Raw genomic sequence first — 26,060 nt, 5'->3', positions numbered from 1 at the left:
AAGAGAGAGGCGAGATGGAGAGAGTGTGAGAAAGGAAGAAAGGGGGAGAGGGAGACAGGAGAGGGAATAAGGGGGAACGGGAGATGGGAATACGAGGGAGATGGGAAAGAAGGGAGGAGGAGAGGGAGAGGGATATTGAGAGGAAAACAGGGAGAGAGGGAGAGTGGAGAGGAGAGAGAGGGAGAGAGAGAGAGAATGAATAATAGAGAGAGGGGAGAGGGAGAGAGAATTAATAATGGGGAGAGGGAGGTGGAGAGAGGGGAGAGGGACGAGGGAGATGGAGAAAGGAGGAGGGACAGACAGGAAGACAAAAGCAGCGTCCTCTGTTCTACCAGGATGGTTTGGGAAATGGGGCCACAACAGAACCACTGTGCCTCCTTCTGTATTTTTCACGAAAGTACACCTGCTGAAAGCATCGTTTTTAATGAGATAATCCAGTGCTGCTCTAATCACTCTGTAATCGCTCAGTTTGCAAGTATGAGAGGATGTTGGAGGGCATCAGGGACAGTTCTCTGGGCAAGCCACGTGAGTGACTGCTTGTTTACATCAGCAGCACGCGTTAGGAGCACGGACTCTAATCTGGAAGAACCGGGTTTGATTCCCCACTCAGAGCAGTCCTCTCAAGGATAGTTCTGGAAAGAGCTCTCTCAGCCCCACCTCCCTCACAGGGTGTCTGTTGTGGGGAGGGGAAGGGAAAGGAGATTGTAAGCCGCTCTGAGACTCCTTCAGGTAGTGAAGGGCGGGGTATAAATCCAATCTCTTCTTCTTCTTTTACCTCACAGGGTGTCTGTGGTGGGGAGGGGAAGGGAAAGGAGATTGTAAGCTGCTCTGAGACTCCTTCAGGTAGTGAAGGGCGGGGTATAAATCTAATCTCTTCTTCTTTTACCTCACAGGGTGTCTGTTGTGGGGAGGGGAAGGGAAAGGAGTTTGTAAGCCGCTCTGAGACTCCTTTGGGTAGTGAAGGGCGGGGTATAAATCCAATCTCTTCTTCTTCTTCTTTTACCTCACAGGGTGTCTGTTGTGGGGAGGGGAAGGGAAAGGAGATTGTAAGCCGCTCTGAGACTCCTTCAGGTAGTGAAGGGCGGGGTATAAATCCAATCTCTTCTTCTTCTTCTCCCTGGCAAAGCCTACATGGTGAAATGTGCAGGGACTTTGTATAATAGATCAGTCATCTATCACCTGGCATTTCCCCCGTTTTCGTTCTGCTGGCACATTGCTGGGTGTAGCCCAGTTTTTCTTAATCCTTGGATATAAAGAAAAAGACATATCTCAAGATAAGAATGCCCCCCCAAATAAAAAGGAGCTACTGTGATGCCACCAATGACGCCACTGGTGACGACAGCACCCTCCCTTAGAAATCCTGATTATTTAAAGCACGAGTAGAAGACAATAAAGTGACTCTACAACTGTGAAAAAGGAGAGGGGGGGCAAGTGTGCAGAAGACTGTACCCAGACTTTTATATCTAAATTCAGCAGATAAAGAAGAGAAGAAGAAGAGGAGATTCGACATATACCCCACCCTTCACTACCTGAAGGAGTCTCAGAGCGGCTCACAATCTCCTTTCCCCTCCCCTCCCCACAACAGACACCCTGTGAGGCAGATGGGGCTGAGGGAGCTCTTTCAAGGATTGCTCTTGAGAGAACAGCTCTGAGAGAACTTGCAACTGACCCAAAGTCACACCAGCAGCTGCACATGGAGGAGTGGGGAATCAAACCCGGTTCCCCCAGATTAGAGTCTGTGCTCCTAACCACGACACCAAACTGGTACCTTGGTTGGTACATGCCAACTGGGGGACAAGGAAGAGACTACGTCTGTGAGAAAGCAACATGAGATTAAAACTACCCAGTTCAGCCTCCGCTGAATCTGTTTCTTTTGTCATACCTTAAATGCAATGGCTGCCAAGTAATTTCTGCTCTCTCTCTTCCAAAAGGAGCTTTTGAATCTCATTGGTTTAGAGAGACCAATCAATCAGTCATAGCGCTTTATTGCATTAGCTCACAGCCTTAGCAGTTAACACCAAAAATACCAACAGCATCAGAGTTACAACGCCACAGTCACAATAACAATAAAAACTCTAATATACGCTACGATTTTATAAATGATCATTAAGATCGTGACAAAAAATTGAGTTAAAACCGACATCAATTCAAGCAATTCGGTCAGATAGTCGACAAAATACATAGATTTAACCAGGGGTCATTTCCTGCAGGAGCGCACAGGAGCAGAGCTCCAGCAGTAAAGAGCCCAGGGGGCAGGCACATGCAACAAGCCCCACCCCCTGCTCTCAGCAGCCCTCAGTCAGAGCAAGAAGCAGCCAGGTAAGCTGCAGAGCTCCCCCCCCCGGCCCCCCGATCCAAAACAGTCCAGTGGCACCTTTAAGACCAAGTTTTATTCAGGTACAAGCTCTCCCTCCTCTGCAAGGACAGATCTGCACGCCCCCCCCCCCCCACAATAGCTAGCAATCCAAAACAGTCCAGTGGAGCCTGAGCGGTGGGTGTTGCCTTCTGACACACTTCCGGTGATGTCAGGGGATGTGGCATACGCAAATGAGTTGTGCTAATAAGTTATGCTAATGAGCTCCTGCACCTCTTTTTCTACTAAATGATCCTTGGATTTAGCCATCAGCCACAGGTTTAGAGAGATATTCAGTTGCTGGACTTGTGTGTATGGAATGAAATTGATTTAGCGCATCTTGCACAGAGAAAAAACAGATGCAACTTGAAACCGGCACCATTTGCTTCTGCTCTGATAAAAGGTATTACATGGCTCGCGTTCCTGGTTTTGGATTCTCCAAAACTTAGGGCCAAAATACACGTTATGTCTGATACGTGTTGGGATATGGGTGCCCAGCAATGTTCCCTCTAAGCTGAGTTAGTGTGAGCTAGCTCACAGTTTTTTAGCCTCCAGCTCATACATTTTTGTCTTAGCTCAGGAAGGACGGCTCCAGAGCAAACTAATTTATGCAGTAGCCAAATCACTTGCACAACTTTAATGCCAGTAGCTCACAAAGTAGAATTTTTGCTCACAAGACTCCACAGCTTAGAGGGAACATTGGTGCCCAGCCCATAGTCATATGTTAGAGCAGGGATTGACCTCTGGGCCATTCTACCGGAGAAAAAGACATGGGAGAGAAGCCTGAATACCCACAGGTACAGCCCCTCACAGTGTCAAATGTAATGTGTATGTTGGCTCTTAGCCTTTCCATCTGTTTTCAGAGATAGGGTTCAGCTCAGGGACAAATAAAGAAATAATGACAGAAATGACTCTGAGCATGTGAAGAATGTTATTGAATAATGGCAGCCGGTTTGCAATTAGATGCGCAGGAGGAAAGGACTTCAGGCCTTGCCATTCTCGCATGTGTGTTTGTCCTTCTTGGGGGTGGGGTGAATGGAAGGAGAATAGCTGCACCGGACACTTTTCTATCCTCTCCGTGGTTTTTAAAGGTAAAGGCAGCCTGTCCTTTGCACCGAGTCATACCAGCTGGGGCAAAATAAAAGGTTTCTAAATGCAGAAGGTCAGATCTCCAGCCAGGTCTACACAGCCAGCACTAATCATTAGGGAAAGGAAGTATTGGAAAAATAGGGTACGGTTTGCCAACTGACTAGAAAAGCAACCCACCCGGCCTGCTCCTGTACCTTTAACAGCGGTTCGATGTGCAGAAATCAGCAGGGAGATCCGAGTTTTTGAAAGCACAGTGGTAAGCATGACCTGCACATCCCGCTACAGAGGACGGCCTTGGCTACCCCCTTTGCTGGCCTGGATAGCCAAGGCCAGCTCAGAAGCTAAGTAGAGTCAGCCCTGGGTAGTATTTGGACAGGTGACCTCCAAGGAATACCAGGGGTATGACACAGAGGCAGGCAATGGCAAACCACCTCTGAAACATCTCTTGCCTTAAAAACAAGTCTGTGTCGCCACCTAGTGGCGCATAACACTAAAAGACCTAGAACTCCTGGCTGCCAGACAATCTTAGGATCTCCTGGCTATACTATAATTATTACCCCCTTTGCTCACACGCTCTCCTTCCTTGCTCACCCAGGATTCGACCAGTACTTCACCACACGCTCCCTGGAGAACAACCGGCGCAACATTTGGTTTGCCGAATACTGGGAGGAGGATTTCAGGTGCAAACTGACCCGGCCGGGGACGCAACCCGAAGAGGAGGCACGGAAGTGCACGGGTATGAACGGCAGGGGTGCTCAAAGCAAGGAGGGATAAATATGGAGACGTGCCTGCCAACTACGCAGCTAGGGCTGCCAACTCTAGCTTAGGAACATCCTGGAAATTTGGGAGCAATAGAATTTGGGGAGGGAGCACTGCAGGGTTTTAATGCCGTACAGTCCAGCCTCAAAAGCGACCATTTCCTCTAGGGGAACTAGGTTCGAGCCTAGGAGCACCTTTGAGACCAACGGGATTCTCAGGGGATGAACTTCCGAGGGTCTCAACTTCCTTCATCGGATACGAGTGCTGAGGGAGCGCCGTTCCTGCTTGTATCTGATGAAGAGAGCGTTGACTCCCGAAAGCGTATATCCTGGAAATCTCGTTGCTCTCGAAGTTGCAACCGGACTTGAATCTTGTTCTTCTACTGGAGATCAAGATGCCTACCCCCAGTGTTCCCTCTAAGCTGAGTCAGTGTGAGCTAGCTCACAGTTTTTTACCCTCCAGCTCACACATTTTTGTCTTCGCTCAGGAAGGACAGCTCCGGAGCAAATCAATCTACGCGGTAGCCAAACCGTTTGCTCACGGCTCTACAAAGTAGCTCACGGCTCTCTCCAAGTAGCTCACAAAGTAGAGTCTTTGCTCACAGGACTCCACAGCTTAGAGGGGGCACTGCCTACCCTCCCTCTGAATCCCTTTCTTCCGAGGGAACGCATCTCTCCTCCAGAGATCAGTTGTAATTCCAGGAGAATTCCAGGCCTCGCCTGGAGGCTGGCAACCTTGCGCCGCACCCTGTCTTTTCCCAGTGACTCCCTCCCGCCCTGCTGTGCAGTAATCCCTGGGGCTTTGAGGCAAAGGGGATGTTATCAGGAAGCTGCAGAACCGCTGGGTTCATTTCACAGCTCTACTGGAACGGAGGGGATTAGAGACCTCAATCCCCCCCTCTGGCAGGGCGGCAGGGAACGAGATGCCAGCATCTCTTCCCCCCACCCCACAGATAACCCCCACGTTCCCCCTGCCTGCTGCTATTGGTCCCATCCAAAATGCACTTGATCGCCAGGAAAATCCCAGATTAGAACCCAACTGGATTTTAATTAGCCTCGCAAAGTCCCCCACCCCCATTCTCCTCGCATTCCTTTCCCCCCCTCTCCGGTGGGTTGTCTGCAGCTCTCCCACGGCGGGCGCCTGACAAGCTAACCGCTAATTGTGCTCGCCTGCCATTCACACACATCCCTCCGACAGCAGGCGGAGGATCAACACGCTGAATTCCGGGCCCGGATACTGTCCGTTTAAAATGTATGAGGGGAATGAATTAGGTAGAGAAATGCTTGGGGGGGGGGAATCATGCTCACCTTCCCTTTTAAAAAGAATCCTTCTGCTGAATGTGCACTTTAACCAGGGCTATTTTTGGGCAGGAACGCACAGGAATGGAGTTCCGGCTGGCTCCCGAGTTGGCCACGCCCAGCAGGAACTCATTAGCATAATAGGCCATGTTAAGTCGTGCGCTTAACAAAGAAGTCGGAGAGTGATTCAGCAAGAATGCGGTTTATTCTTCAGCTCTGTTACTTCTCCGAACACGGTAGGCCTAACATGCAAAGGAGTTCCTGCTCAAAAAAAGGCCCTGGGTTTTGACAACAAACAAGGTAAACAGAATAAGAAGCGAAAGGTGGGTGTGGCTGGATGACCACACTTCTGGTAACACAGGAGTGTGGCCTCATATGCCAATGAGCTGCTGTCAGGGGTGTGGCCTAATATGCTAATTGGTTTGCTGTTGGGTGTGGCCTGTTATGCTAATGAGTTCCTGCTGGGCTTTTTCTACAAAAAAAGCCCTGACTAACCATTGGCGGCTTAAAAGGAAACTGTTTTCTAAAAGTTCTCCGCCTTCTTGCATCTCCGGAGACCAGACAGGTGGCTGTTATCCCTGACTTACATTAAGCGCGGCTCTGTTTACGTGGCTTTCAAGGCTCGTTCCTCAAAAGCAGGGGTGCCAACCTCCAAGATCTCCTGGAATTATGGCTGATCTCCAGATGACAGAGATCAGGTCCCCTGGAGAAAATGGCCGCTTGGGAGGGTGGGCTCTGTGGCATTGTACGCCACTGAGGCCCCTCCCCTCCCCAAAACCCGCCCTCTCCTGGCTCCACCCCCAAAGTCTCCAGGAATTTCCAACGCAGAATTGGCAACCCTACCTGAGAGCCAGAAGTGCGTTTTCCAGAATGCTGACGGCCACAGGCCTGAGCTAGACTTTATATGTAACTAGCCTGATACCTGTGCTTCGCTACGGTATTTAAGTTCCATAAATCGAGTTATAATAGTGACGATGTGAAGTTTGAAATGTAACATTTGTTGTAGGAAATTCTAAGGGAGAAGATTGTAGTCCAAAAAGTGAAGTGAGACATATGTGCTGTTGTGGGGGGTTTTCTTCTACTGAGGGACCTCTCTGCCATGCTGGCTGTCATGAAAAATGTCTATTCAGGAATCTTGAATTGCTGATTTCTGTAACTGTCTTCAACTGTCCGCAGTCTCTTTTAACTGTGTTTTTACCTCAGAACACTGAGATCCTCAGCTGAACAGTCAGAGGGAGGTGGGTGGTTTTACCTCAGAACTCTGAGCTACACAGTTGACCGGGGTGGGGGGCAAGGAGGCAGCAAATCTCACCTCCCCAGGCTCCACTCCCAAATCTCCAGGAATTTGCCAACCCAGAGCTGGCAACCCTAGGTGGGGAGATGAGGGACATGTCATCTGTGCTATGATGTCACTTCTGGGGAAACCCGGAAGTGAGGTCAGGTAACTCTAGGAACGACTGGAAACTCTATGGTAAAACCACAGCGCTTAAGCCCCATCTCCCTGCCATTCCAAATCGGCCTACTGTGTGCCTGGAAATCAAGTGCCAACCACAGAAATGCAAAAACACACCTATCAACAGGACCTCTGCTGGACATGTTGAGGACACAGGGACTTGGTGACATGCGAATAGGCCCCAGAATTTCATACTGGGGGGTGCTATCATTTTTAACCTTCCTGCACAAGCATATATTAATTAATACACCAGAATGAGGATTACACTACACACTTTTTTCCCTCTTTTGCACTAGTTTACTACATTTGCAGGGAAGGGTTTGCTTGTTTTTATATAGGAGAACATTCGAAGTTAACACATTCGCATCTTAAAGACAGACAGTCCGCTGTTTTACCACAGTGCTATCAGACAGCCAGTTTGGTGTAGTGGGTAGGAGCGCACGCGGACTCTAATCGGGGAGAACTGGGTTTGAGTCCCCACTTCTCCACATGCAGCTGCTGCCGTGACCTTGGGTCAGTCACAAGTTCTCTCACAGCTGTCCTTGAAAGAGCAGTTTCTCTCAGAGCTCTCCCAGCCCCACCTGCCTCACAGGGTGTCTGTTGTGGGGACGGGAAGGGAAAGGAGATTGTAAGCCGCTCTGAGACTCCTCTGGGTAGTGAAGGGCGAGGTATAAATCCAATCTCCTCCTCCTCCTCCACCTCTTCCTCTTCTCCGCCCTGACTCAGAATAAAGAAGGAAACGTATCCCTTCTATGCAAGGGTCCAGCTAGGGTTGTCAGCTCTGCATTAGGAAATACCTGGAGATTTGGGGGTGGAGCCTGGGGCGGGTGGGGTGTGGGGAGGGACTTAGGCAGGGTCTAATGCCATAGTCCACCTTCCATAGCAGCCATTTTCTCCAGGGGAACTGATCTCTGTGGTCTGGGGATCAGAGAGGCAGTACAGTGTAATGGTTAAGAGCAGGGCTATTTTTGGGCAGGAACGCACAGGAACGGAGTTCCGGCTGGCTCCCGAGTTGGCCACGCCCAGCAGGAACTCATTAGCATAATAGGCCACACCCAACAGCAGAAACTCATTAGGATTGGCTACATTAGGGGTGTGTGGCCTAACACGCAAAGGAGTTCCTGCTACAAAAAAAGCCCTGGGTTTTGACAAGAAACAAGGTCAACAGAATAAGAAGGGAAAGGTGGGTGTGGCTGGATGACCACACTTCTGGTAACATGAGGGTGTGTCCTAATGAGCTGTGCTGGTGGGGGTGTGGCCTAATATGCTAATAGGTTTCTGGTGTTGGGTGTGGCCTATTATGCTAATGAGTTCCCGCTGGGCTTTTTCTACAAAAAGAGCCCTGGTTAAGCGTGTGGGACTAGTATTTGGGAAATCCAATTTCTAATCACCATTTGTGCCACAGGTGGGTGACCTTGGGCCAGTCACACACTCTCAGCCTAACCTACCTCCTGGGGTTGTTGTGAGAATGAAATGGAGGAGATGAGAATGATAGAAGCCACTTTGGGTCTCCATTTGGGGGAAAAGGCAGGGTATAAACGAATTAAATGCATTAATACAAATACAAAACACAATAGTTGTAATACCAGGAGATCTCCAGGACTCACCTGGAGGTTGGCAACCTTAGGTCCGACCTCTTTTATTTGTCCTCCCAGGAGAAGAGCGGATTGGACGAGACTCATCGTACGAGCAAGAGGGGAAGGTGCAGTTTGTGATCGACGCCGTCTACGCCATGGCCCACGCCCTGCACAACATGCACAAGGACCTCTGCCCGGGCCAGATCGGGGTGTGCGAAAAGATGGACCCCATTCACGGCCGCACACTGCTGCAGTACATCCTCTCCGTCAACTTTAATGGTGAGGCTAGCGGGGCCTGTCTGGTGGAAGGGACGTTAGGTTGGTTAGCCCTCCCTCCGACACAAAGGGCAATTTACAGAAAGGTGACGGGTGAAACCAGCCAGCATGCAACATTACCAGGGTTCCCATTTGCCAGCTTGTGGCAGGAGACCTCTAGGTAATTGTGGCATTTGCCCACCGATGCTCACGTGATTGGTGAGGGGAAACTGGCGCCAAATGGCAGGGAGGGTGCAATTGTCCACGGGGAGACAAATTAAAAATAAAAACAAGGCCTTGCCTACTTACAGGAAGTTCTGACCATAGAGTTCCTCACACTACCAAGAGTCAGCTCCACCTACTTCACAGGGTGTCTGTTGTGGGGAGGGGGAGGGAAAGGAGTTTATAAGCCTCTCTGAGACTCCGAGTGAAGAGCGGGGTATAAATCCAATACCTTCTTCTTTTTCTTCTTACCCAGAAGTGACAAGGGTACCTCTAGGAATCTCTAGAAACTCCATGGTAAGATGGCAACTCTAATGTTGCACATCAATGGCAAAGAATTCTCTGGTCTATACCACTATAGGTGGCATGGCATGGTGGAGGGGGATTGCATTTTTGTAGTCCCTGACACACAGATACTAGATGAAAGCTAGATGGAATATTTCTAATTTTCTTTTTTAAGATTAATTTTTTTCCCTCAAAAACAAAATGGGGTACAAAAGTTTTGTATGTGAAAGGGAATCTGTAGATGGGAAGCACTCATGATAAATCTAGGGCCTAAATAAAGGAGAAAAGCTAACATGATACAAAGTTAGGCTTGCCATTCCCTGGGGCGGGGGGTTGCCCACTTTTAGGGCCCTCGATCCACTGGCATAGATCCGGCCTAGGCTTGCCAAGTCCCCCTGAGGGGCGGGGAAAACCCCGCCCCAGAGGCCCATTCCCCGCCGCTAGGCGTAATCTTCGTGGGGGCGGCGGGACTTCAGCCCCCGCCGAATTTTTCAGGAAGGTGCTCAGCCTCCCCCGGGAGCCACCCTTGCTCCTAGCAAAGCACCCACCCCCAGCCCCAGCCCCCCCCCCCCGGGAAATTGGAAAGTCTACACCCTCGCGCACCCGGAAGTGACGTGACGCCGCCGAGCATGCTGGGGGCAGGGCCACGGTCATCCGAGGGAAAACTCTATGGGCTTCAGCCAACTGCCAGCCCGCCACCAAACAGGGGCTTCCTGGCACGACGCCCTGACATGACAACGCCACCCGGAAGTGACGTCATCACATCGGGGAATGCTCTGGTTTGAGGGCAAACTCTGTGGTAAATTTGCCTACAAACCATAGAGTTTTGCCCTCAAACTAGAGTGTTGCAGGCGCGATGTCGGAAGTGACATCATCGCATTGGGGATGACCTGGAACACTCCCCAACTCCCCCCACCAGAGCGATGAGGGGACCTGGCATCTCTATCAAGCAGCCATGTCGGGAGTCACGTCTTAACAAAGACAGTCCAGAGATCAGACCTTCCCTGCCACTGCCCTGCTGGAACAGCCAAATATCTTGTGGTGGCCTAAGATGAGGCCTACATGGAGAGACGTATCAGCCTCCTGCTTGTACCCCTTTCCTCTTTCCAGGTAGTGCCGGAACACCCGTGATGTTCAATGAGAACGGGGACGCGCCTGGACGCTACGACATTTTTCAGTATCAGCTGACAAACACCTCAATCCCTGGGTATAAGGCCATCGGGCAGTGGACGGAATATCTCCGCCTGAATGTGAGTGACACGGCACAGTGCTAGAGGTTGCTGTGGAATGGAATGGGATGAAACTGTGGCGGGAAATCTGCACCCCGTAGACACAACAGTGACCCATTAAGTTCTGATAAATCTGAGGCAAGAGTCACCAGTCTTGTTGAACCTTGTGGGCAGATTTGGAAATTTGAAAACGGGGAATGGGCACCAGTAGAAAATGGCTGCCATGGGGACTGAGGCCAGTCACAAAATGTCCCCCACAGGGCCTAGATCCAACCATAAACATTGGGAGGTTCCACAATACATGAAGATCTTCATGTATGCCGCAGGTTCCAGAAAGAGAGTTTTATTGTGGTTACTGTTGCTAAAATTTTGTTTGTGGGGATGGTTTTGTCTCTAGCCACAAACTTAAACTACAAAACCAACATACTTTTGTTGTAGGGTTGCCAAGTCCCCCCTGGGGGGCAGGGAAACCCCCGCCCGAGAGGCCCGTTCCCCACCGGGGGGGAATTGGCCTGGGGGGCAGGGAAACCCCCGCCCGAGAGGCCCGTTTCCCGCCGGGGGGGGGATTGGCCACTGGGGGGGGATCCTACCCCCAAAGCGTGGGACGTGTCCGGCGTGAACACATCATCCGGAGGTGACGTAATCACGTCGGGCACGTTGCGGGGGACGCTCTATCATCCAAGGGGAAACTCTGTGGTTTTCCCTCAGATGATTGTGGCCCCGCCCCCAATGTGCCTGACTCCAGGAGACGTCCAGGACTCCCCCCGCGATTCCCCAGGTAGGACTTGGCAACCCTATTTTGTTGTGAAATACATAGGGGAGGATAATTTTTTTTTTCCTGGGGACACCTAAAAATGTTGCATGTTATAGCAGCATTGTGTTGCTACATTCTCCTCCACCCTCAGGTTGGCACCTTTATTGTGATTGTAAAGAAGGTGGTAGGACAAGTGTCGCAGGCACCAGTTGGACCACGCCTGTGACATCTGTGATGTATTTCTACTTAGAAATCATGATTAGTCCAAGAGAACATGTGTGGCCTATATTTCAGAGCCAGTGTGCTATACAGTAACCTCCTAAGCAGATAAGGTTACCATTTGCACGCTTATGGCAGGAGACCCCCCAGGGGATTACGGGCATTGCCCACCAATGCTCACCTGGTCAGCGGGTGGAAACGTGCTATACAGTACCCTCCTAAACAGATAAGGTTACCATTTACACGCTTATGGCAGGAGACCCCCCTCCAGGGGATTACGGGCATTGCCCACCAATGCTCAACTGGTCAGCGGGTGGAAACTGGCCAGCCAGACTGGGGTCTGAGATCATCACCCCATGCGATGACACAACTTCCAGTGCAACCCAGAAGCAACAGCATCACACTGGGGGCAATGCGGCAGCAATAGAATTTTGGAGTGAGTGAGTCACCCCCAGCATTAGCCAACACTTCTGGGTCACGGCCTTGCTGGTGAACCTCCTGATGGCACCTGTGTTTTGGCCACTGTGTGACACACAGCATTGGACTGGATGGCCTGATCCAACATAGCTTCTTGTATGTTCCTAAAGCCGCTGGTGGACCTCCTGATGGCACCTGGGGTTTGGCCACTGTGTGACACAGAGTGTTGGACTGGATGGGCCATTGGCCTGATCCAACATGGCTTCTTGTATGTTCTTAAAGGCACTGGGGAACCTCTTGATGGCCCCTGGGTTTTGGCCACTGTGGGACACAGAGTGTTGGACTGGATGGGCCACTGGCCTGATCCAACATGGCTTCTCTTATGTTCCTAAAGCCGCTGGTGGACCTCCTGATGGCACCTGGGTTTTGGCCACTGTGTGACACAAAGTGTTGGACTGGATGGGTCTTTGGCCTGATCCAACATGGCTTCTTATATGTTCTTATATGCCCTGTATTTCAGAGCCAGTGTGCTATACAGTACCCTCCTAAACAGATAAGGTTACCATTTACACGCTTATGGCAGGAGACCCCCCTCCAGGGGATTACGGGCATTGCCCACCAATGCTCAACTGGTCAGCGGGTGGAAACTGGCCAGCCAGACTGGGGTCTGAGATCATCACCCCATGCGATGACACAACTTCCAGTGCAACCCAGAAGCAACAGCATCACACTGGGGGCAATGCGGCAGCAATAGAATTTTGGAGTGAGTGAGTCACCCCCAGCATTAGCCAACACTTCTGGGTCACGGCCTTGCTGGTGAACCTCCTGATGGCACCTGTGTTTTGGCCACTGTGTGACACACAGCATTGGACTGGATGGCCTGATCCAACATAGCTTCTTGTATGTTCCTAAAGCCGCTGGTGGACCTCCTGATGGCACCTGGGGTTTGGCCACTGTGTGACACAGAGTGTTGGACTGGATGGGCCACTGGCCTGATCCAACATGGCTTCTTGTATGTTCTTAAAGGCACTGGGGAACCTCTTGATGGCCCCTGGGTTTTGGCCACTGTGGGACACAGAGTGTTGGACTGGATGGGCCACTGGCCTGATCCAACATGGCTTCTCTTATGTTCCTAAAGCCGCTGGTGGACCTCCTGATGGCACCTGTGTTTTGGCCACTGTGTGACACACAGCATTGGACTGGATGGCCTTATTGTGGGACACAGAGTGTTGGAATGGATGAGCCACTGGCCTGATCCAACATGGCTTCTCTTATGTTCCCTTTGTTCGTGCTGGAAGTTCTGTCATCATGCCAGGATGACAGTCATGCCCCTCATTAAGTTTCTGCCTCCCCCCCACCATCTTCCACCAGCTGCCAGCCCGTGCCTGGCAACCTTGTAAGTAGATTTACACCTTTCCAAGCCAATTGGCTTCAGTGGACTTAAAAGGGTATAGCTGTTTAAAATGGCCTTGACAGTGGATGACATGCCGGACTGAGGCATTACATGAATCCCTGCTTGGTCATCCTTCCCTGGGCTTCTCGGCCAGACTCACTCTCTCATGGCCGACCCAATCTGAGAGTTCTGTTGTATGGATAAAATGGAATTACCACTATCGCTTTTCAAGGCTCCAGAATGCTATCCTTTAGACACATTCAAGCCTCCTGTCTATTTTTCGTAAATATTTATCTGCGAGGGAACCCCTGAACGTCTCTCATGGATGGAACCCCATCTGTTGCAAAGGATTCTGGGGCATAATTTAAGAGGCAAACTCAGTTAGAGCGAGGCACAGTCCAAGCCCGTTGGAACTCCCGGTTATCTCCCGTAAACTGAGAACGAGACCTGGGATATTCCCAGTATTCTCCTACAGCTACTCATTGCTGGGATAATCGGTGGTAGTGGCGGGCAGTGTTTGGTCTTTTCTGACATTATCAATCTTGTTACAGTCACATGTAGTGGAAACCCGGCAACCGTATATACGTAGCACACTCTCCCCATATGCATGTTAAAATGCAATGACTGAAAAGGTCTGTTCTGGTGCCCGAATGGTGCAGCTTTTCAAGGCTCCAGAATGCTATCCTTTGGACACATTCAAGTCTCCTGTCTATTTTTCGTAATCATTTATCTGCCAGGGAACCCCTGAACATCTCTCATGGATGAAACCCCATCTGTTGCAAAGGATTCTGGGGCATAATTTAAGAAGCAAACTCATTTAGAGTGAGGCACAGTCCAAGCTCGTTGGAACTCCCGGTTATCTCCCGTGAACTGAGAACGAAACCTGGGATATTCCCAGTATTCTCCTGCAGCTACTCATTGCTGGGATAATCGGTGGTAGTGGCGGGCAGAAAACAGAATGGCAGCTTGCTGACACAATCTTCTCACCGATAAGCCCCCTGATAAGTTTCTGGGGAATTGCAGAATTCCACTCATAGAATCTTTGCAGTGTTCAATTCATAAGATCATAGAGTTGGAAGGGGTCCTTCAGGCCATCTAGTCCAACCCCCTGCTCAATGCAGGATCAACCTTAAGCATCCCTCACAAGTGTTCACCCAGCCATTACTTGAAGACTAAGGGGAATACCCCAAAACAACATCCGTGACAAAAATAACGGAAGAGTCAAGTAAAGATAAGTTGCAAAAACGTTTACTGTAGTAATTCCGTAGAAAATTTTCTTCTATAACCGCTCCCACGCAACGAATACTGCGCACTGAAAACAATTTGTTTCACAATATGCGCTTTATCTGAGCGTGTAGCAATCCCAGTTCTTATCAATGACTACTTATCAACTCTTGAAGTAAACATTCCGTGTTGACTCTCTAATAACAGAACCCAAGGTCTTCACGGATGTTGTTTTTGGTATTCCACTTCCTCCCGTGATCTCTCATTTTTGGCTATTACATGACGACTGCCAGCTTCCTAGGCAGCCGATTCCACTGCTGAACTACTCTTACTGTAAAAATAATTTTGCCTAATATCCAGCCGTTATCTTTCCACCCGTAATTTAAACCCATTATGGCGAGTCCCGTCCTCTGCTGCCAACAGGAACGGCTCCCTGCCCTCCTCTAAGGGACAACCTTTCAAATAACTTAGAGAGAGCCATCCTGTCCCCCCTCAACCTCCTCTTCTCCAGAATGAACATTCCCAGGTCCCACAGCCTTTCCTCCTCAGGCTTGAGCTCGTTCTGCATCTGGCATTCGCTCCACCTTTTCTCAACACTGAGGAAAAGGTGCCGCTCAAAACAACATTCAAATACCCCGGGCCAATGCCGTACTGACTGCAAAGTCACCCCCTGAACGGCCATCAAACGGCCATAAATCTATGCAGAAGGTACAATAAAACCCGATGATCAAAGGAAGGGAAAGCGGCATGCAGTGCAGAGGGTACCATAAAATCCGATGATCAAAGGAAGTGAAAGCGGCATGCAATGCAAAGGGGAATTTCTGCTCCACCATGGGTTTGCTAAAACAACAGAGGGAAAAGACAGAATCGTCCTTGGACTCCAGGCCCCTGATCATCCTCCTTGCTCTACTCTGCACCTACCTTCTACAGTTCCGCATCGCCTGCAAGACGGAGCTCTTCCGCCAGGCTTTCCAATAGGAGCCGCCACTACTGTTACCACCAATGATCCTAGTGAAAGCTTGGATCCTAGGTCCAGCACAGACATATCGCCAGGACCAGCGGAGCGATGGATGATGATCAGAGATGGAGATCTGGGATACGCCATCTAATTCTATTACTGTATGCACTTTATTGTTAATTGTTAACTTATGTGCTGAATTGAGTATGTGATTTTATAGAGTTTTTAAGATTTTTATGGTATATTACTGGGTACATGGTACCGCTTTGATAGCCGCCCTGAGCCGTTCGCGGGATGGGCGAGGTATAAATATGATAAATAAATAAATAAATACTCCCCTCTGTCCCCATCCTTTACATTCTTTGCAGCACGGTGGCAAAATCACTGTTGTGTGGCATTATTCTCTGTCTTCCACAGATTGAGGACATGCAGTGGTCTGGCGGCCAGAAAGAGATCCCCAGTTCGGTCTGCAGCCTTCCCTGTAACTCAGGTGAACGGAAGAAGATGGTCAAGGGGGTAGCCTGCTGTTGGCATTGCGAGCTGTGCGACGGCTACCAGTACCAGCTGGATGAGTTCACCTGCGAAATGTGCCCCTTTGACATGCGGCCCAACCTCAACCGCACGGCCTGTCGCCCAACGCCCATCGTCAAGCTGGAATGGAGTTCCCCCTGGGCCGTCCTGCCCCTCTTCTTAGCCATTCTGGGTATTCTCGGTACAGTCTTCATTGTCATCACCTTCATCCGGTTCAACGACACGCCCATCGTCCGGGCCTCGGGTCGCGAGCTGAGCTACGTCCTCCTCACCGGGATCTTCCTCATCTACTCCATCACTTTCTTGATGATCGCGGAGCCCGGCGTCACCGTCTGCGCCTTTCGGCGCCTCTTCCTGGGCTTGGGCATGGCCATCAGCTATTCAGCCCTGTTGACGAAAACCAACCGCATCTACCGAATTTTCGAGCAAGGCAAGAAGTCGGTGACCCCTCCCCGGTTCATCAGCCCCACCTCCCAGCTGGCCATCACTTTCAGCCTCATGTCCATCCAGATCGTGAGCGTGGTCATCTGGCTGGGGGTCCAGCCCCCCCACAGCATCATTGACTACGAAGAACAGCGTACGCCCAACCCCGAGTTCGCTCAGGGGGTGCTCAAATGCGACATGTCGGACTTGTCCATCATCTGCTGCCTCAGCTACAGTATCCTCCTGATGGTCACCTGCACCGTCTACGCGATCAAGGCTCGCGGCGTGCCTGAGAACTTCAACGAGGCCAAGCCCATTGGCTTCACCATGTACACGACCTGCATTGTCTGGCTGGCCTTCGTGCCCATCTTCTTCGGCACCTCCCAATCAGCAGACAAGGTGGGAGCGACAAGGCTAAACATTAGGAAGAACTTCCTGGCGCTCAGAGCAGTTCCTCTGTGGAACCGGCTTCCTCGGGAGGTGGTGGGCTCTCTCCTTCTTGGGAGGTTTTCAAACAGAGGCTAGACAGCAATGCAGATTCTGTGAACTTGGGCAGATCATGAGAAGGGAGGGCAGGGAGGGTTGCCTCAGTGCTTAGTTCTCGTGGCCCTTCCTTACACGCCCAGGGAAACGCCAATCGCCACTTTGGGGTCAGGAAACAATTTTTCTCCAGGCCAGTTTGGCCCCCAGGGATCCTGGAAGTTTTTTGTCATTTTCTGGGTGTAGAAGAGGGGTCACTGGGGGTGTGGGGGGGGAGGCATTTGTGAATTTCCTGCCTTATGCAGGGGGTTGGACTAGATAACCCTGGAGGTATCTTCCAGCTCTATGATTCTATTATTCTAAGGCTGAGAAACAGGGGTCAAAAGAACGTAGTCAGGGGAAGGGGAGGTTCAAGCGGCAAATACGCTCCAAAGTAGGAGGTATCCGGGAGATACACAAACAGTCTGTGTGTTTGTAAAGTGCCAACAAGTCTCAGCTGACTCATGGTGGCCCCTTGGGTTTTGCAAGGCAAGAGACATTCAGAGGTGGTTTGCTGTTACCTGTCTCTGCACAGAGACTTGGCGGTCTCCCATCCAAATACTGACCAGGGCTGACCCTGCTTAGCTTCTGAGATCTGATGCGATCAGGCTAGCCTGGGCCATGCAGGTCAGGGCACATGAACTGTCTACTGGCTCAGAAAACAATAATAATTCTAAGCACACACGGGAGGCTGTTACTTCTATCCGTTTGTTTGTTTGCTCAATTTATACCCCGCCCTCCCTGCCGAAGCAGGCTCAGGGCAGCTTACTTTAAGAGATAAAAACACATCGATAACCATTTTAAGAATCATAAAACCTTCTAAAGCAATTCATTATCATAAGACGCCAGTACAATCTATGCCGATGCTAATGCTTTCGGTGGAAGAACGGCAAGGAGGCATCTTGGAACCCTTTCCCCTTGTACTACATGTCAAAACTGCAGCGTCCAAACTGCATGGGGACCTTGACACAGAGAGTATTGTGGTACCTATTTATCTACTTGCAATTTCTTGCTTTCGAACTGCTAGGTTGGCAGGAGCTGGAACTAGAGACGGGAGCTCACTCTGTCATGCGGCACACTCGGGTCTCGCTGAACTACTGACCTTCCACAGCCTGCAGTCCAGCGTCTTAACCACTTGAGCCACCGCAGCTCATAAAACCTTCTAAAACAATTCATTATCATAAGACGCTAGTACAGATCTATGCCAATGCTAATGCTTTCGGTGGAAGGACAGCAAGGAGGCGTCTTGGAACCCTTTCCCCTTGTACTACATGTCAAAACTGCAGCGTCCAAACTGCGTGGGGAAAGATAACAACAGAAGAAAATAAGAAGAGCCCTGCTGGATCAGGCCAGTGAGAGTCCATCTGGTCCAGCATCCTGTCTCACACAGGGGCCAACCAGTTCCTCTGGAGGGCCAGCAACAGGGCAGAGAAGCCGAGGCCTTCCCCCGATGTTGCCTCCTGGCTCTGGGATTCAGAGGCTTAGTGCCTCTGAATGGGGAGGTTCCCCTCAGCCACCATGCCTCATAGCCATTGATAGACTTCTCCTCCATTAATCTATCGAATCCCCTTTTAAAGCTGTTTATTTCTGTGGCCATGACTACCTCCTCTGGCAGCGAATCCCACATTTTAATCCCTCTCTGTGTAAAACAGTATTTCTTTTAGTCCGTCCTGAAACTGCTGTCCATCCACTTCATTGGATGCCCTTGAGTTCTAGTATTTTGAGAGAGGGAGAACAATTTCTCTCGGCCAACTCTCTCAACCCCCTGCATAATTTTATAAAAAAACCCTCATGTCCCCCATGAGTCGTCTCTTTTCTAAACTGAAAAGTGCCAAACGCCTCAGCCCTCCCTCATAGGAAAGGTGCTCTAATTTCCTAATCATCTCGGTCGCCTTCCTCTGTACCTTTTCCCAACTCTGCAATATCCTTTTTGGGACCAGAACTGTACACAGTATTCCAAAGGAAGCCATACCAGTTTGAGGGCCAGTTTGGTGTAGTGGTTAGGGGCGCGGACTCTAATCTGGGAGAACCGGGTTTGATTCCCCAGTCCTCCACTTGTAGCTGCTGGATGACCTTGGGCAAGCCATAGTTCTGGTCCAGGGGTCATTTTGTAGAAAAAGAGGTGCAGGAGCTCATTAGCATAACTCATTAGCATAACTTATTTGCATATGCCACACACCTCTGACATCACCGGAAGTGTGTCAGAAGGCAACACCCACCGCTCAGGCTCCACTGGACTGTTTTGGATTGCTAGCTATTGGGGGGGAGGGGGACACGGAACTCCACTCCTGTGTGCTACTGTAGGAAATGACCCATGGTTCTATCAGAGCTGTTCTTGAAACAGAGCAGTCATTGTCAAGAGCTCTCTCAGCCCCGCCTACCTCACAGGGTGTCTGTTGTGGGGAGGGGAAGGGGAAGGAGTTTGTAAGCCGCTCTGAGACTCCAAGTGAAGGGCAGGGTATAAATCCAATCTCCTCCTCCTCCCCCCTCCACCATAGATCTATACAGGGGCATTACAGTATTACAAAATAAGTCCGTTCCCTGTGGGTAGAGGATGGGAAAACCTCCCAGCCCTGACTGCTGTCTGGTGTGGCAGCAGAAGAAGACTGGTGGGGAACTGGCACCACAGTGGAGCTGCGACATGGATCTGAATGCCCTTGTCTCCTAGAACCAGAACTGCCACCTCTGGGTTGGGAAATATGCGGAGATTTTGGGGGTGCAGCCTAGGCAGGGCAGGTTCTGGGGACCTCGGCAAGGTACCATGCCATAGAGAGAGCCCTCCAAGGCAGGCATTTTCTCCAGGGGAACAGATCTTGGCCATCTGGAGATCAATCGTCATAGTGGGGAAACTCCAGGTCACACCTGGAGGTTGGCAATCCTGCCTAGTACTCTCCCCCATTGCCAGTGCTTGGCCGCTAACCCTAATGGGGAACAGGGTTGCCAGCCTCCAGGTGGGGCCTGGAGATATCCCGCTTTTACGACTGAACCCCAGCTGACGAAGATCAGCTCTCCTGGCGTTCTACCGTGCCAAGGCCCCTCCCCTTCCCAAACCCCGCCCTCTCCTGGACCCACTCCTAAAGTCTCCAGGTATTTCCCAACCCAGACCTGGCAACCAGTGTTCCCTCTAAGCTGAGTTAGTGTAAGCTAGCTCACAGTTTTTTAGCCTCCAGCTCACACATTTTTGTCTCAGCTCAGGAAGGAGGGCTCCAGAGCAAACTAATTCATGCAGCAGCCAAATTGTTTGCTCACAACTTTAATGCCAGCAGCTCACAAAGTAGAATTTCTGCTCACAAGACTCCGCAGCTTAGAGGGAGCATTGCTGGCAACCCTAATGGGGAAGCATCTGTGGGGAGGGGAGAATTCTGTATGGCAAAAGTCAGCAAGGGAAAAAGCGGAACCGTCTCTCTCCCACCCACCCCCGGCCGTTCTTCTGTACTCCAAAGGAAATGATGATTCTCAGTTTTAAAAGAAGACCAAGAGAATGTTCGTGGAGAAGACTGGCTCTAAGATCTGAAATGGACAAAGGAAGGCCCCGTAGGATAGATTTCCTGCTGGGCTGTACCGTTTCAGATCGCAGCATCGGGAAGGGAATTTACAATGTTCCTTCACATAAAAAGACTTCCTATTAATGTAGAACCGGAACGCCAGAGGAGAAGCGAGCCTAGAAACTTCACTCTGATGTGATAGTTTTGTATAAAGTCATGGGGACTTTATTTTTTTTAATGTTACGGAAGCATCGAAACGTCCAGTCCCACGCCGGCAGTCTGAAACATTACAAGCCCAGCCAGAGGCTGATCAGGTGGGGTTCCTCCTGATTTGTTTTGGCATGAAAGGTTTGGGGAGAGATGTTGGACAAAGAGCAGATAAAAGTGATTGAGGTGCGGAAGGCGGGGGAATCGGTTTTATTTAGACCCCGCTCTTTTGACAAAGCAGTGCTATTCTTTTCCCCTTTCTTTAAGTGCAGGGGTCTGGAGAAAGAGAATTTCGTAAGGAGCAAAGAGAAGGGGGCAGGCCTTACTCTTATAAATGCTTCCAGCTCTCCCTCCCACCCATGGCTGAATTAAGGCACAGATATGAATGATGGGGGAAAAAATCCATTGTAGAAAAGAAGCCAACCACCTCCATACACACACCCTCACAGCTGGGAAGGTGCATTTGTCAGGGCCCAATTATACGTTAGGATGGAATTCCTTGGAACTCCAGATGTATAATTTGGTCCTAAAGAACTGCCCAAGCCACTGGGGGGAGTGATAGCGATCAGGGCAATTATGCTGGAGAAGGGTTTCCATGATCATCTGTCCTAGAGATGCCAGCCTCCAGGTGGAACCTGGGGATCCCCTGGAATTAGAGCTCACCTCCAGATGACAGAGATCAGTTCCTTGAAAGAAAATTGATGCTTTGGAGGGGGGACTCTCTGGCATTGTGCTCCACTGAGGTTCCTGTCCTCCACAGGCTCCATCCCCAAATCTCCAGGAGTCTCCCAACCTGGATCTGGCAATGCTATCCCACCATCCCCTGCTGGTGGCCAGGGGTGACCTGGCAACCCTAAACCCCCCTCCCCATGCTTGCTTTAAGCACAGGTAGGGGTGCCCAGTCTCGTGAGCTCTTGGAAGCCAAGCAAGGTTGGCCCCGGCCAGTATTTGGATGGGAGACCACCAAGGAATTCCAGGATTGCTACACAGAGCCAGGCAAGGGTGTAGACTTTCCAATTACCGGGGTGGGGGTGGGGGGCTGGGCCAGAGGCATTGCCAAGGCAGCAGGAGGCAAGAAGCCTGGGCGAGCTGGGCTCCTCCATGCCTGGCAGAAGATGAGGTGCAGAGGCGAGAGGTGGGCAAGCAGAAGAATCGGCTTCCCGCAGTTCGGCCCCATTATACCTTATGGGCCATTGAAGTCAATGCCGAAAACATAGGGTATATTCTGGGGGTTGAAGGGGAGGGGGTTTGAGGGAGAGGCTCCAAAATCACAGGGTAGCTGCTGGAGCCTCTCCCCAAGATACCCACCACGTCTCAGGAACATTGAACCAGGGGGTCCAATTCTACGGGCCCCCAAACAGGTTGCCCCCATCCCCTCCATTGTTCTCTATGGTGGGGAAAAAGTTACTTTTTCCCCACCATACAGATGTTTAATGTACTGATGTCGCTTCCCCAGGAGGCACGGGCTGGGGTCCAGCAGGGCAGGTCACAGGCAAGGCTGCAGAGAGTAACCAAACTCCAGTCCCAAAGTCAGGGGCGCCAGAGAGCAGGTTTCCCAAAGTCCAGTCTAGGATCAAGAAGTCCCAGGCAGCAAGTCCAAATACAAGGTCAGGGGTTCCAGAAAAGCCAGTTGCCAGGTCCAGTCCGAGGTTCAAGGCTGCAGAACTTCAGTAGCAGCAAGGTTGGTGACTCAATACCCAAGTGTACACGAACTGCTGCTTCTCCCGGCTGAATTTATAGCCAAGTCCTAATGAGCTAAACTCCAAGGCAATTCCTTGGACTACTCATTCGTCTCTTCAGCTGACAGCTGACAATGAGCTCTGAGTCTCCAACTTCTCCTTTCTTGGAACTCTAAGTGTCTCTGACAGTGTTGGCACTGCAAGGGTGTGGGTGAGCTAGGTGGGCTGGGAGTGGAGAAAATCTCTGCTTTGAAGGGTGGACCATATGGCATTGTACCCCATTGAGGTCCCTCCCCAAACCCCACACTCCTGAGGCTTCACCACCAAAATCTCCAGGTATTACCCAACCCAGAGCTGGCAACCGTAAGCCCTTTCCTGCTCTGCACTTCAGTTATTTAAACATCACAACGCTTCCTGTTCTCTTAAGTCTGCCATTCCCCAGAGAACTGCTAGCCTTCCACGAGAAATTACATTCCGTTAATAATTAAAGGTCCCGAGAACACAAGGCACAGGGAAGATGGGCTGCTGCATCTCTGCGCGCGTCATTCCTCTGGGTTTACCTCTTTTCAGTATGCCCAGATGAAGGACTGATGCAGAAATGTCAGCGGTGCTTTAAGCAGAAGGGCCTTTTACGCACTCGAAACGTAAGCTTTGAGGGCTCTAGAAAAGAGCGAGAGTCCAGGAGCACCTTAAAGACTAACAAAGTTTGTAGAAAAGAGCAAGACCAATTTCCCGCAAGCTGCTGCTCCGCCCTTGCTCTTCCTTTGTATGTGTCAGTTTCCCATTACTTGCCATGTGGCCGCATTTTGACTCGTAGCTTCACCCGATTTCCCCCGTGTCTTTTCGATCCTGTTTTTTTAGGATTGAAAAGACGCGGGGGAAATTGGGTGAAGCTGTGGGTCAAAATGCGGCCGCACAACAAGTAGTGGTTAATTGGCGCATACAATCGGGAAAGGAAGAGCAAGGATGGAGCTGTGGCTTGTGGGAAATCGGTCCAAGAGTCCAGGAGCACCTTAAAGACTAACAGAATTAATAGAAAAGAGCAAGAGTCCAGGAACACCTTAAAGACTAACGAAATTTGCAGAAAAGAGCAAGAGTCCAGGAGCACCTTCAGAAGCTCCTCCCCCACCACATTTTTTTAGTCTTTCAAGTACTCCTGGACTCTTGCTCTTTCCTTCTTCTCCAGACAGACTAACAAGGCTACCCATCTTAATCGATCTCCTTTGAGAGCTGTCTCCAATACAGGGACGGTTCCAGGTTTGGGGGTGGGGAACCCCAGGTGGACCCCATCCTCCCTGCCATTCCCTGATTACACCCCTTCCCACACACCTGCTCACCCACCTGTATGGCCCTTCACCACTGTCCAACTGTGTGTCCTTCCCCTGTGAGCCTTCCTGCTACCTGTTCTCCCAGCCATGTGCATCACCTGTGTAATGATTTCATGTTTTGGTGTGTGTGTTTCTTTAAATGTTTCGTTGGACTGTAGCAATGTAAGTAGAGTGATAGAGGGAGATGAGGGAGATGTGACTGGCTGATGACTAAGAGTGTGGGAGGAGGGGTGTCTCAGAGGTGATTCTGTGTTTTTGGAGAGACGAGTGTGAAGGGTTTTTGTTTTTTAGCCTGTATGACAGAAGAAGCAGTTTGTCTATCCTGGGTGGCTAAGAGAAACAGTTTAGCCTGTGTGGCTAACAGAGGCAGAGTTTAGCCTGTGTGGCTAAGGCTGTCAGAGTTGAGTTTTGGCGTTTTGGGAGACAGTGTGTGACGCCCAGCTTTATCAGTTATATTTATAAATTTCTTTCTTCAACAACAGTTCAAAAATACCCAGAAATGTATTTTATTCTTTTATAAATACATCATTATTTATTTAAACTTATCCCAGGAGTCAGAACAGTCCTTCCTCAGGGTCACATAGTCCTCTGAAGCGCCCAGACACTGGGTCATTCTACCATAATAGAGAGAACTGGAATTTTTAATTCCTGGTGGCAGCGGTAATCTACCAAATTTATGTGAACAGAGTGGGTTTTAAAGAAAAAACAGTCTCCCCAATAAAGAGGTCATCACAACCTGCAAGCCCTTTCCCCCGGTGCTGCCAAGTAGCTCATGCAGCCAGAGGGCATGGCAGCCACATGGAAAGAAGAAGAAGAAGAGGAAGAAAGAAGAAGAGGAGGAGGAAGAGAGTGGATTTATACCCCGCCCGTCACTTGGAGTCTCAGAGCGGCTTACAATCTCCTTTCCCTTCCCCTCCTCACAACAGACACCCTGTGAGATAGGTGGGGCTGAGAGAGCTCTGACAGAAACTGCTCTTTTTCAAGGACAGCTCTATGGCTTGCCCAAGGTCATCCAGCAGCTGCAAGTGGAAGAGTGGGGAATCAAACCCGTTTCTCCTAGATTAGAGTCCGCGCACTTAACCACTACACCAAACTGGGTAAGGGGGAGACAGGCAGTGGGCCCTGATGGAAGGTCTGGACGTCGGTAGCCACCCCACTATGGGGCATGCTAACCAGTGTTCCCTCTAAGCTGAGTGAGTGTGAGCTAGCTCATGGTTTTTTAGCCTCCGGCTCACACGTTTTCGTCTTAGCACAGGGAGGACGGCTCCAGAGCAAACTGATGTACGCAGTCGCCAAATCGCTGGCTCACAACTTGAATGCCAGCAGCTCCCAAAGTAGGATTTTGGCTCACGAGACTCCACAGCTTAAGAGGGGGCATTGCCAACACCAGCTCTGCTCCCATTTATAATAGCGGGCTTTCACGCACCCTGAGTCAGACGCGACTGTCCTGCAGGCATGGTGCCCATTTCGGATCGGCATTGTGGCAAAGGATTGCCGGCCTCCAAGTGGGGGCTCGAGATCTCCCAGAATTACAGCCTATCTCCAGCCCACAGAGATCGGTTTTCTTTGGAGAAAATGGCTGGTTTGGAGGGTGGACTCTCCGGCATTAGACCTTGCCGGGCTCCCTCCCCTTCCCCAAGCCCCGCCCTCCCCAGGCTCCACCCCCAAATCTCCAGGAGTTTCTCAAGCCAGAGTTCTCAACCCTATTCTGGCACATATAGAAGAAGGCGTTTCAACCCCCTCCCTGCAGTTTTCCCAACCTGTAATGGTTGGTGTAGCCAGTTTGGTGTAGTGGTTAGGAGCGTGGACTCTGATCTGGGAGAACCGGGTTTGATTCCCCGCCCCTCCACATGCAGCTGCTGGTGTGACCTTGGGTCAGTCACAAGTTGTCTCAGAACCATTCTCTCATGAGCAGTTTCTCTCAGAGCTCTCTCAGCCCCACCTACCTCACAGGGTGTCTGTTGTGGGGAGGGGAAGGGAAAAGAGATGATGAGCCGCACTGAGACTCCTTTGGGGAGTGAAGGGCAGAGTATAAATCCAATCTCTTCTCTTCTTCTTCGTCTTCTGGTGGTGTGTGTCACATTCGGCCTGTTGAGGAATCCCACACGTCGCCCAGGAAGCACGTGGGTGTCTCCAGATAGTGCCCCCAGGAACTATTTTCACTTGAGGAAATGGTTAAGGTGGGAAGCCTCAGTTGGCCACACTCTGGGATCATGATCTGAGTCGGGTCCCACCTGCGTGAGAGCTGAGGGGAACTTGTGGCCAGTGCTCCCTCGAAGCTGTGGGGTCTTGTGAGCAAAAATTCTGCTTTGTGAGCTACCGGCATTCGAGTTGTGAGCGAGCGATTTGGCTGCGGCATAAAACTAATCTGCTCTGGAGCCCTCTCCTTCCTGAGCTCAGACA

At 50.6% G+C, this 26,060-nt stretch overlaps 1 protein-coding gene across 1 annotated transcript in view; it reads left to right on the top strand.

Annotated features, from left to right (window-relative positions):
• Positions 1 to 26,060, top strand: part of LOC107112842 (metabotropic glutamate receptor 6-like) — a 54,578-nt gene that overhangs the window by 21,976 nt on the left and 6,542 nt on the right. Inside the window, exons 5-8 of the mRNA XM_015414040.1 lie at positions 4,038 to 4,178; positions 8,608 to 8,808; positions 10,402 to 10,541; positions 15,903 to 16,838. Coding sequence (XP_015269526.1) covers positions 4,038 to 4,178; positions 8,608 to 8,808; positions 10,402 to 10,541; positions 15,903 to 16,838 — 1,418 coding nt within the window. The remainder of the gene's footprint in view (positions 1 to 4,037; positions 4,179 to 8,607; positions 8,809 to 10,401; positions 10,542 to 15,902; positions 16,839 to 26,060) is intronic.

The sequence above is a fragment of the Gekko japonicus genome, unplaced genomic scaffold (assembly GCF_001447785.1).
Source record: "Gekko japonicus isolate JY-2015 unplaced genomic scaffold, Gekko_japonicus_V1.1 scaffold2921, whole genome shotgun sequence".
In the NCBI taxonomy this organism is placed as follows: domain Eukaryota; kingdom Metazoa; phylum Chordata; class Lepidosauria; order Squamata; family Gekkonidae; genus Gekko; species Gekko japonicus.
This window is presented reverse-complemented; position numbering and strand designations above follow the sequence as displayed.